This window comes from Pteropus medius, unplaced genomic scaffold (genome assembly GCF_902729225.1).
Source record: "Pteropus medius unplaced genomic scaffold, Ma_sr-lr_union100, whole genome shotgun sequence".
In the NCBI taxonomy this organism is placed as follows: domain Eukaryota; kingdom Metazoa; phylum Chordata; class Mammalia; order Chiroptera; family Pteropodidae; genus Pteropus; species Pteropus medius.
Window position 1 is genome coordinate 2,101,912 of NW_024354501.1, and position 12,683 is coordinate 2,114,594.

At 57.3% G+C, this 12,683-nt stretch overlaps 1 protein-coding gene across 8 annotated transcripts in view; it reads right to left on the minus strand.

Moving 5' to 3' along the window:
* The window catches only part of TJP1 (tight junction protein 1), a 180,770-nt gene that overhangs the window by 35,915 nt on the left and 132,172 nt on the right, over positions 1–12,683 (minus strand). For all 8 annotated transcript variants that reach the window (XM_039853424.1, XM_039853425.1, XM_039853422.1 and 5 more), the window contains 6 exons: positions 9,755–9,879; positions 9,045–9,147; positions 5,205–5,481; positions 3,404–3,507; positions 2,671–2,839; positions 1,582–1,729 (listed from right to left, as the gene is read on the minus strand). In XM_039853424.1, coding sequence (XP_039709358.1) covers positions 1,582–1,729; positions 2,671–2,839; positions 3,404–3,507; positions 5,205–5,481; positions 9,045–9,147; positions 9,755–9,879 — 926 coding nt within the window. The remainder of the gene's footprint in view (positions 1–1,581; positions 1,730–2,670; positions 2,840–3,403; positions 3,508–5,204; positions 5,482–9,044; positions 9,148–9,754; positions 9,880–12,683) is intronic.

The following is a 12,683-nucleotide window of genomic DNA, read 5'->3' on the forward strand; positions in this document are numbered from 1 at the left end:
GATGAACCGAGGACAGCGCCCGACTTCTGTTTTCTCAAACTCCCATAACTGAGGCTCCCAAGAGATGCAAAACATCCCAGTATACGACGAAAATGCTAACCTGTTTCTGTTAACAGTTTTTTAAAAACCTCTTCAACTTTAAAGATAAAATTACAGATGCGAAGTGTTTAGAAAATCTAAGAAAAAGAACTTCTTAAGACTTAGAATTTTCTTACAATAAAAACAAACAAACACATCTTGTGAATAGTTCTTTCCTTTTTTTAAAAAAGGAAAATCATGACCAAATTGCTTGACACCAGGTGGGAGAAGCGTGCTGCGTTGGCGGCTGCTCGCGTGACTCACCAAGGGTGCGGGTCGCCTCCCCCGCATGTGTCCTGGCAGCAACCCTTTTCCAGATAAGGATGGTGCTGCGTCAGGGAGATTTTCTGAATTACTATATTACCCTGCAGCAGTTAAGTTTAATTATCAGTTATGAGATAAGCCAGTTTTGCATGTGAGGTACTATAATACCTCCTGTAAAAAAAAAAAACCATGACGACCTTAAAGATCAGGATTGATGTAATCTATAAATCTAAAATTTGAAATTTAGAGAAAACAGCTTCACGAACATCTACACGGGCAGTGCAGGACAAGTGGATTGCTGTGGCAAGGCTGCTCCTGGCTGGGCCCGCCCCCGCTTTCTCCACGAGCTCCTCCCTCGTCCCCCGCCCTCCTCCAGGAATGTGCTCCCCAGGGTCCGGTTCTGGGCCTTTGCTCCAGCTTGTTTCTTAGCAAGTTTAGTGCCTTCCACAGCCTGAGCTAACACAACACCTCCACGCAGGTAAGCCCCGAATCGCCGTCTCTAATCCTAAACTGTCGGGCTCCGGACCTGAATTTTCAAGTGCCTCCGGAAGAGCCCCATGTAGGCTGCACACCACAGGTCACCCGCCGGCCGGCAAGCCCTGGGAAGTCCAGAAAATGTACGTAAGATGCTGCAGGCATGGGTACAGGTGCATTTTTAGGGAGATAAGGATCGTAATTTTCTTCAGATTCTCAAACGTACACGTGACCCGCAAAGACAGCATAAACTCAGGTGAGTGACATCCTGCTAGCATGCCAAACCCTTCGGCACCAACGCCAGCGTGTTTTAAAAGGGGAACAAAGTCCGGTTAGTCTGTCTGGTAAAAGGCTTCCGGGACAGTGGAGCTTCCCGAGCAGAGGGTGGCGAGCGCGCTCGCGTCTTCCAACGCGGGCTCAGCGAACTGGGGCGGTGGCCCAGCCGCCTTTATGACGTGTTCTGGGGACACGGCTGCGCCCGCTCAGCTATATATACATGCTGTCTGCGGTTACTCCCCTGCTACAAAGACGGAGCGGAGCCGTGACAGGAGACGGCTCCGGCTGGCATGCGGGAACATTTCCTGCTTGCCCTTTAAGGAAGTCCGACCTCTGTCTTTCTAGATAAGAAATACCTAAACAGATAAAGAAAAGCAGACCTATCCTTAAGTAATCGAGAGGAAACTTATCTTCTAGTTTCACTTGTAAACAATACCCTAACTAGTGCACACAGGTAGCTGTTTTGTTGTAAACAACAGAGGTGATTACCTGCCGTTGCTGGGCTGCTGCGGGGAGTGTCTGGAATGGTCCGAGGGCTCCGATCGCCGGTCAGGGGACCTGGACCGGCTGTGGCGGGGAGGCCTGTCGTGTGAGCGACCAGAATGATCTGATGCCAGTGACTGAATTTCTGAAATGTCTGTTAAGTAAAAGGTGCTGTTTAGTTTCCCATGGGACGAGGACAGTCAACTATCAGGAACCCCAATGACGACGCGCGTGAGCTACGGAACGTAATTTCTCGCGCGGCACCAACCCCATCGGCCTCTGACAGTGCTGCGCCGTTCAGAGAAAACACACGTAGCGACGGCAGCGCTGGCCCTCGCAGGCGTCACTCTAAGCGACGTCAGTCAGACCGGGAAAGACAAGCACCGTGTGATGTCACGTGCACGTGCTTTCTTACAAACACAAATCACAAAACTGCTCCAAACTCGTAGGAAAAAAGGCCTGACTTGGCAGTTGCAGAAGGTGGGGGGTGGGGGGGGGAGGTGGGAGGAGAGCTGGAGGGAGGGAGAGCGGAGGAGAGCTGGGTGGGGAGGCAGAGCTGGAGGAGGAGAGGAGAGCTGGAGGAGGCAGAGCTGGAGGAGGCAGAGCTGGAGGAGGCAGAGCTGGAGGAGGGCGGCCAGAAGGCCCAGCTCTCGCCAGGAGGCGCGGCACATGGCGTGCGTGCAGCTCAGGGCCGCAGGGACGCTGCTGCGCAGGACGCGGGGGTGGCTAAGAGCGAAGGCCCTGAGACGCCACGCACAGGGAGAAACTTCTTTTCCTTTTCCTGCTACTGTATCTACCTGCACGAGACGATGACTACATAACTACGGTCGAGACTGTTTCACAATGTACGTAAATGGAACGGGCATACTGTACACCCTCGATTTATACAGAGAGAGGTGTCAATTCGTTCTCGACAAAACTGAAAAAAATATAAAGTCGACTTGTGCACACACGCCTGAGTATCTGTGGCCCCCTTAGCTCGAGGTGTCTGGCCCGCAGGGCCCTGTCTCACGCCAGCAGGGCACACCTGCACCCGCTGCACCTCCCCGGAACTCCGCGAAGGCCGCCGGGCGGGGCGGCCGGGGGCGCACGCACCGTCCCTCTCCGAGGCGTTGGCGGAGTGGATGCTGTCGGACAGGTCCGGGACGTTGAGCAGCGTGGCCCGCTCATCTCTCTGCACCACCATTTTCAACTTGCCTTTCGACCTTTCTATCAACGTCTTTGCATCCGTCAGCGACATGTTTTCTGTCACGGTCCCATTTATCTGCAACAGAAAAGAAACTATAAGTTGAAAGCAAATGACACAAATGTAAACGTTAATTAACTCGTGTCTGACGTGAACAAGAATATCTAAACTGCTTCCCACCTTACTGCAAGAACCAGAACACCCCCCTTCACGCTTTCTTGAATTATCAGAGTCCTCCTCCTGCCTGAAATAAAATCTCTACTACACAGCTGCTAGTCAGAAACCCAAATTAGCATCCCCAGCCCCTCCCCAAAGCCTGCCACATTCCATCACTCAGAAGCGAGCCAACGAAACAAACACTTCAATGCTGTCCAGAGCAGTTATCTAAACCGCCTGTAGTGTAAGAAGGCGCCTATCCTACCAGTGAGTGACACATTCACAGCGATCCGTTCTCTCGGGGGCTCTATGCCTGAAGGACAGCATGAGCACTGACATGTGAGAATGAACAGCGGCCGCCGATCCAGTCCCGCAAACACAGGTTTTTAATGCTTTTTGGCAAAACCACTTCAAACGTGAGAGGAGCGACACGACCAGAACCTGCTGTCCACCTCGGCTTGTCTGAGGGGAAGGACGCGACCGTACCTTCAGCACGACGTCGCCTTCCTGAATGTTCCCGTCTCTTGCCGCCAAGCTGTCTTGTGAAATTTCCTTTACGAATATGTGGCTGGCCAGTCGAAGGCCGTACTCTGAAACGACACGGTGACACGTCCTCAGTGTGCAATCCTGGGACGCGGGTGTCCAAAAGCATAAGACTGTCGTCGCGTGAAAGGTGAGTGAGCACAGCCACAAGAAGAAACGGCTCTTGGTCACATGACAGGGGTGCGGCCCAGGAGGAGGAGCGACCCGTGGGTCCCCACCTTCCTGAAGGAGGGACCCTGGGGAGGAGACCATGCGGCCTGACATGTCACTTCTTAGAACACGTGAGCAACGCTATTCCAGAAGCTAACGCGCCGGGCCCTGGGGAGGCACTTGGGAGGCTGCCGTCTGCTGTCCTGGGCCCGGGGCAGACGCGCCTCGTCCCGCCCCTCCTCGGGGCAGAACGCAGCTGCCCCGTGCTGGCTGGAGCACAGGCCTCGAGCCCTGCGGGTCCCTCCCTTCCGACAGCCACCAGAGACTGAGGCTGGGGCGGCGAGGGGCGGCCAGGGCCGGCGCTGCCGGGGGCCCGCGGACCATGCCGGGCCCGGGAAGCTGCAGCGTCTCTAAACTGTGACGATGGCGGCACAGTGTCCGCAGCGAGGCGGCTGGCCCTGGGGCGTGGGGGGAGCGAAAGGAGTTTGCGTGCTGCTGCGTTTAAACAAAACACAAATGCGAACACCAGGAAGGAAGCGAAGCTGTTTAACAGAGTCGCGCGGAGCCGGCGGCAGCTCCCAAAGGCCCCGCAGTCGCATGGGCTCAGGCGACATGCGGCGCGCTCCGGGCGGGGACGGCAGCGGTGTGCAAGAGCAGCGGGGACGCCTTTCCGGGGACCGGGCCAGGCCCGCGCTCCAGAGACGGCTGCCGCGTCCGAGGACACGGTGTCCGTTTGGGATGAGAAAGCACAAAGGACCGACAACGACACGAACCCTCCCTGAGCCGCCCCTTCCCAGCCTGGTATCCGGCACGCTCGGGAGCGCGCGGCGCCTGCGCGCCAGCAACTCCCAGGCAGGAGGCCAGCAGGCGTGACCACGGCGATGCCCAGCGTGACGAAGAGGTCGGAAAGGGGCAGGGGAGGACTGTGTGCCCAGCTGGGGTCGAAGAGGCCTTCCCTGAGGAGGAAACACGACAGTTGAGACCTCGCCTCAGAAATACCCAAGTGGGGATCTGAAAACCTGAGGGGTGAGGTGCGTGTGCGTGCTGTGCGTGTGCTGCATGTGTGTGTGCGTGTGCACGTGTGTGTGTGCTGTGTGCGCGTGCGCTGGGGAGGTGCTAGAGACAGACGGTCAAAAGCGAACGTGGCAGAAGACATGGAGGAGAGGCCCGGCAGGCCTGCTGAGGTCGGGCGTGGGGGTGGCTGGGACGGAAGGGACTGAGGGGTGAAGGAATGTGACACGGAGCATTGCAGAGGGGCCTCTGCCGCTGTGACAGTGGAATGAAACACGGCGTTTCGACCCGGGGAGGCTGTGACGCCACTCGCTGGCGTAATTAGTATTTGGCTGCTCTAACCACAACGAGAGTTCCGAAACCCAACCACCGCACCATTTATCTGAAGTACCGTCTGCTACAACAAACGATTCGAGAAAAACAATTCGAGAGATGGTTTCTGAAGGCTGTCGTAACCGGATGTGACACACAGCAACGGGACACGACAAGGAAGACGGCAAAAGGCAACAAAAGCGAACACGTGACGAGGCGGCCAGGCTGCTTCTCACTGAAATGACGACGACGGACGGGCGGTGGACAGTACCTTCGTTTTTCCGGGATTTCACCAGTGTGACTTTGGTGGGCTTGGCAGGCTGGCTGGAGGCCACGGACCGCCGGTCCGACCGCGGGGACAGACTCCTGTCTCTGCTGGCGCTTCTGTCCCTCGCCCAGCTCTTCTCGCCCCTGCGCTGGGCCACACCGGCGCGGCCCCCGCGGGGCTCGTGGACGTCCTCGTCGTAACTGTCCTCCTCGTTCTCAGACGCTGGCTCCGGGTCCGGACGGCTCACTGGTATCTGCACTTTCTTCTTCCTCCGGATGGTCTACGAACGAAAAACATTAAAAAATAAGCTGACTGATTTTCATACAGGTGCCTTTGGTTTTCATCAGGAGAAAGGAAAATCACGAGCCAGGGAGACGTGACACGATCCCAAGTTTAAAGACTCCTCCTCCTGTGTCTTCTGCTCTCCGGATCAACAGATCTGGTTAAGAACCAACTCCGGGGCAGCAGGCCCCATAAACTCCTTACTTTAACTCGTGAAGGTCTTTTAGGTGTGACGATCACGCGTTTAAAGAAAAACCGGCAAGTGTCGGTGTGTGTATAAAAACTGGGGTACTCTACCATCGGAACCGTGCTGTGGTTTCCACAAAACCCGAGCAGGCGCACGAGCCCAACGCGACGGCGCATCAGCACCCGGCCCCCAGGGCCCCCCGCCCCCAGACTGGCCGGTCGCCCCGTCGGCGCCCCCCCCACGCGGCAGCTTCCGGTTTGGTTTCTCCCGCCCGCGCGTAGCTTCCCATCCAGGCGGAAACGCCCTCCCCCGGCTACCTCGCCCGCTGGCGCTGGGAACTGGTGGTTGCTGACCCGTCCTTCCTTCCCTTCCTGCGGTTCCGGTCCGCACGCGCGGCCTCTGATGAAGCGGCCTCTGTGCCCGGTCTGCGCTTGGCCGCCCCGCACGAGTGCACACGGGGTCTCGTCGGAGGCGCCAGGTCTTCCAGGGCGCCTCCCTCTCCTCGCCTGCACTCTGACCCCGGCACCTACTGAAACTTCCAAGGGCCCCCGACTCCCGACGCCTCCATCCTCCGTTCCCAGAGCACCCCACGCCTTCCTCCCAAGTCTGCAGGACGCGGCACGTTGCGATGTTTTAAATGACTCCGCTTGACCCTCAAACATCTGCCGCGACAAATGCCCGTCCCGTCTCATCCTCGCCCTCAGGCTGCGTTTGCACACGCCGCTGACCGGGTCCTCCGCAATTCACTTCGCCGGACGGCATTCTTCTGTCTGCCTGGCGGGCCTTTCTCCCACATGTTGTCACCTCTCTGCGCACCGCGCTAACACAGGCATTCGACACACCTGCCTGTCCGCGGTCCCGATCGCTCGGCCTGACGCACGGCGGTCAGCGCCACATCCCCCGCCTGTACCCTTCGCGTGTCTGCGTCTCGCTCACTGGCTCTTCCTCCCGCCTGGTCCCGAACGCCAAGCTGAGCGAGGCCCCGGGATGACCGCTCTCTTCTCGCTGCCCACCTCCAAGGCCTTCCTTCGTCAGGGACCAGCCCAAGGCACCACGACGTGGCTGTCTCCATGTCAACCTCCAGCCTGCGCTCTGCCTACTAAGCGACCCGTTAATCCCCCCCCCTCCGCCCCTCAGTCCGGCTACGCTCTCGTCCCCACCCTGTGGCCGAGCTTGCTCAGGGGCCGCTCCACACTCAGGGCCGCGGCTTTCACCACTCCCGAGAGACTGGAGAGGCCCCTGGGAGAGGCCGACGTGGAGGATGAGGGGGAGCGAGCGGCAGCACTGGACAGCACGCACGGCCCCCGCCCCACGGCCGAGGCCCTGAGCAGGTCCCGCGGCAGTGCCGGTCCCGGCCCCCCGCATCTCCGCGTGCTGCGGGAGGCGCGAGCTCTGTTAGTGCTTTCGCCTCCCACCCCTCCCCAGAGGGCCGGCTCGGGACTCGACCGTGCCGACTACCCACTCTCCGCCTCGGACGACGGACTGGCTCACGGCTGTGACAGGGCGCCCAGCGGCCCCACCCAGATTCAGCCCCTGGAGGAGAGGGTCCCTGCCGTGCGTTAGCTGAGCCTAACGCCCACAGAGCTCGCTCATGGGGGGCGGGGGATAAGCACGAGCCACCAGCACAAAGCGGAGGGCGCAGGGAAGAGGACAGACGAGGTCTCCGGGGCGGGGAGGGGGGGCCGGTCCTCCAGAACCGCAAAGAGACAGAACCCGCACCTAAGGGCCTGCGGTTCTGGTCACGGCCAGGGAAGTCACGAAAGACATCTTACGATGAAAGGCCACGTTCTACGACCCTGGGCTTTCAATCCAAACCTCGTCTGGTAATGAAAAACTAACAAATTAATGACACAATCCAGTCTCCCCAAAAGTGGAGACGAAGTACAGTTCCCCCCTTGCGCCCGGCTCCCGGCAGCGCCCCCTCCGGAGCAAACCACCGGCCCAAGGGCTGAGCCCCCTCGGCCAGGCAGCATAGTATGGCCAGCAGATGCACCCCTCCCAAAGGCACCCCAGGTTTGCACCCAGCACCACTGACTCGCTTCTACGGGAGGCCCATGGGGCAGGACCGTGAGTTCCCAATGCTGCCCATGTGGGGAGCACTCTGCGTGGAAACAAGCGGCTCGACGCCAGAGTGGAGGTCCGGGTCAGGCGCACGAGCTCGGGCGCAGCGCGGCCCGCCTCCCTAGGCATTCCCTGGGAACGCGCAGCCCCCCACCAGACGGTGACGTGCAGGGTCCGCGGCCGAGGCGAGCGAGCCAGAGCCCACACGGCTGACAGACGCCGGCAACCGTCCCAATCAGCCATCTGCTGCTGTAAACGCCGCGATCTCACGTGACGAGAACCGTGTGGAGGCTCTACCACGCACTGGCCGGTCTGCACACGAACCGCAACTTAACAATAACGAGACGGCTGGACGACGACTACCGGGGAGCTGTGAAGGCGCAGGGCGGTGGAGGACGGCTGCCCCCCGGAGCGCCGTGACGGAGCTCTGGGTGCACCGCGGGACGAGAAGACACGTCGCACCCGCTGTGCCGCGCTGGCTGAGCAGGCCGAGTGCCCGCAGGGGCCCGTCTCAGGGGCACCCCCTCCAGGTCCCCCGCCCCCCTCGTGGCCCTCTCCGTTCTCCTGGCTTCTGAGGACCCGCTGCCGAGGAGAAAGGCCAGCGACGGAAGAGGCAGGACGACTGCGAGGTGCCCGGCCCCCACCGCCCTGCGCCGGGAGCCGAGGCCTCGTCCCTCCCGATGCGGCAGGACGGGCGAGCGGCCGCTGTGCCGCACGTGGGTGTGACTCTAAACAGGACGTTTACTTTACACGCATCTGGGCCGCGTGCACCTCAACTAACCGTGGTTGGAGGCCGGTGAGCAGGAGTTAAGTGAACTCCTTTCTCTGACTTAAAAACAATTTATCAGAGAAACACAAAATGGGAGATTCCGCCTCTGTCCGAGGAGCACCATCGAATGCGCCCTGAGCGACTCTACGAAGGAAAGCTTCCCACGGTCTCTCCCCTCACGCTGTCGCTGCAGCAGGGGACGCGGCCGATGATGGGTGCGTTCAAAGGAACGATGCGACCTGCGCGTTCGACGAGCCGCGTAACGGAGCAGGACTCCACACTTCGGACAGACTGCACGCCGAGGGCGGCGTGCCCCAGAGCCCGGCCCGTCCCCCTGCAGCTGAGAGGGGGCCGTGCCCGAACTTCGAGCAAATGCACACACCAGCAGCCCGAGGAAAAACACTCCCGCAGACGACTGACTTGACAACTGCTGTTCCAGGGCTCGGCTTCCTGAAGGGGAAGGACGCGCGGAAGCCGCAGCCGTGGGTCGGCGGGAGAACCGAGAACCGGCTCCTCTGCCAGGTTAACGGCGAGAGACACTCACGATTTTCGCAGTCTTCCCGCTTCTCCGGAGCTGCTGGACGGCGAAAGCGTGCTCGACGTCATCCATCGACACCCCGTTCACCATCGCGACTCGGTCATTCTCCCTGAAGAAGTCGCCAAAATGACACGTTAGAGAAAAGCACGCGGGTCAGTTTATGAGACGTTTTCAAAACGGGTACTTTGCAAAAGCAGTCTGGTCATGGATGGGCTAACGCATCTATTTACAGTCTTCAGGTCGGTGATTAAATAACAGCAAACGATTTACTTTCCCATCTCCCGCAAGCACATTTCCCAAGTAACTCATCAGATTGTGAACTTTTTAGAACCATCGGCACAATGTTTCCACAAGGGACTGAACAGGTTCCACAACACCGAGTACCTGTGGGTGGTACAGCTACAGGGCGCAAGTCATACTGTCCTACAGCTGGGAAAAGTCCCTTTAAAAAAAAACAAAAACACTCTCCTTCCGATTTCCTTTCAGTGCTCCAGGTTACACTCACTTTTTCGCTAACGCATCTTTTGCCTCTCTTTAGTCTGCCCGACAGGGAGTAAAGAGCGTTTTCACTACCATGACTTTCACAGTGACCTTCTACTGAAGGCAGGTATGCTTGCTTCCCGGCCAGGACCGAGATAAGGAAAGGCATGCATCCACTTAGAGATGGACGCTCAGGGGCCTCGGGCAGGGGCGGCGCCCAGGAGACCGGCACTTACTGCAGCTGGCCCTCGGCGGGCCCCCCCTTCAGGACGTCTGAGATCACGATGGACGTTTCTCCGCTCTGGAAATGGGGGTTATCTCTGCCACCGGATATGGCGATTCCAAATCCAAATCCAGGAGCCTAGAAGGATGAGGACGGTAAGACGTCACCGCTAAGAAAAACAATTGCTCATTACGTCTTACTCTACTGACTAACAAAGTTAAAATGCCAAGCTGCAATCTCCTACTGTGTGTGACCCCACTGACCGCCGGGATGACCCATCCCGGCCGCGGGCACGCCCCTCAGAGCCGGGTGCCGGCCATGAGAGAACAGCAACGGCCAGCTGCATGGATGTTTCCCAGGAACTAGGATGAATTTTAAAATTCATTTGCTGGGTTTATTTTTGATCACCAGGAGGGTTCCCCAGGGGACCGCAGGGTCCCGCCGCGACCATCGCGAACACCTGTGACTAACTTATAGGGTGACAGACTTAATTAGCAAGGTACATAGGTGCCACTTCACATAATATCAATAGCTGCGACAATCAAATACGTTATTTCAACTTCCTTCAACTATGTTATAATCCCGTTAGCAGCACACTACGTCTTATAAACACACATACGCTAGGAAGAATGCATTAGTCATCTGAAACACTTTAAAATACGTTTGTAATGAAAGAAAATGATCTTAAACTATACACTTCTCAGCGAACTGCACACTTTACCACAATGCCTAAGGACAGTCCACAGAGAAAAAGTTCAAGATACTTCTGAGCTATTACAAAATTACCTAATCTCAAAGGAATCTCAACCGCCCGCTGCGGGGGAAGGAAGGAAGCCAGCCGAGAGTGGCCTCGGGACAGCGGGCCTCGCCCCAGGGCCGAGGCAAAGGCTGCCTGGGTGAGGCCCACGAGGCCGGTGTGGGCTGGCACACCTCGTGACCGCCACTCCCACCCCAAAGCCTGCTGAGGGGCAGAGAAGGAAAAAACTCCCCTTAAAGGAATAAACGCCAGCGAGCCCGCGCGCAGCCACGCTCCCAAGGAGAGCAGCAGCGCACGGCCACAGACACAAACGCGTTCGCGGCAGCATCGTTCGCAGCAGCCGAAAGCGACAGGCAGCCCCGACGGCCACCGGCGGACGGACGCACGGCCAGGAACTACAATGAAACCGCACTCGCGACAAAGACACGAAGGCCGGACACCTGCCGCGGACCTGACGAACCCGGAGACGCTGTGCTCGGTGAAGACGCCAGCCACACAGGCCCGTCTCACAGGGGATGCTGGGAAAAGACGGATCGACAGACAGACAGAAAACGGATGGGACTGGACGCTACCTTACACCGCCCAAATGGCGACACGCTTCAGTGTGAGACCCGAGGCCATGAAACACGTGGAAGAAAAGAGGCGCCCAGCTCCCTGAGGTGCTCTGAGCGTTATTTCTGTGGATGTGATTCCAACAGCGACAGAAACAAAACAACATAAACAAATGGGACTGCATCGAACTCAAAAGCTTTTGCGTGACAAAGGAATCCCTATTGGAAAACAACCCTATTAGAAAAATGGCAGAGGATCTAACTAAACGTTTTTTTTTTTCCCAAAGAAAACATACAACTGGCCAACGGGCACAGAGAAAGATGTTAAACGTTATTATTGGGAAAATACAAATCAAAACCACAATGAGACATCAGCACCTGTTAAAATGACGAGTATCAAAATGACGAGAAAGGACAAGCTGTGGAGAAAAGGGGGAACCTGTGCCCGTCGGCGGGACTGTGACCTGGCGCAGCCACTGTAGACGACAGGTGAAGATTCCTTGAAAAGTTAAGAACAGAACTGCCACGTGATCCACACATTCCACTTCTGGGTATTTACCCAAAAAACACAAACACATCAAGTCATAAGGACATATGCACCCCTGTCACGGCTACAGCATTATTCACTATAGTTAAGATGTGAAAACAACCTAAGTGACCATCAAGAAATGAATGGATAAAGAAGAGGCGATGTGCATGCACGCACGCACACATGCACGCCATAATTTATTATTGACACACACACACACACACACACACACACACACGCACGCACACACACACGAATACTGCCCAGCCATAAAGAAGATAAAAGTTTGCCATTTGTGACAACATGGACCTTGAGGGTATTAAATGAAACGAGCCAGACAGAGAAAGCCAAATTCTGTACGATTCCACTCATATGTGAAATACAGAAAAAAAAAGTCAAAGAGAAAACTCACTCCTGGATGGAGAGCAGACTGGTGGTTAGCAGGGGGAAGGGGGTGGGGCAGCACGAAACGGGTAACAGGGGTCAAGTGTATGGTGACAGGTGGAAAGCAGACTTTTGGTGGTGAGCTGAGCGCTGCAGTGTGTACGGACGGCTGCTGAAGTACAACCCAGGTTACCGCATAAAAACAAAAAATGAAAGTTTACAAAAGATACACGAGATGTTAAAACTCATAATGAGAAACGTAAGTTAAACCCACACGGAGAAGGGCCAGGATTAAAGCGTGACGACACCCTTGCTGTGACGACACCCTTGCGGGGAGGCTGCGGAGAACGGGCGCTGGCACGTCACCCGCCAGGACCCTGGGGAGAGGGGCGGACGGAACGCGCCAAAGCACCGTGGCGCCCGCCCCTCGCACAGCACGTGGGTCTCCTGGAAGGTGCGCGGACACGTACGTCTCCAACGACGTAGACACACGCACACACACGATTCCGCACTGCAGACGGTGCGTCCCTGCGATCAAAATCCGACCCCGCCAGCCTGGGGTCGTGGCAGCGACACTGCTCTTCTGCTCTCTTCCCCTTCTGGGAAGAGCGGGGCGAATCTTTTCCCTGTGCGTTTACTCACACCTTGCTAATTATTTTACTCGACTATTAGAAACAAACACATTAAAGAAACGCGGAAAACGCCAGGAACGTTCCACGAG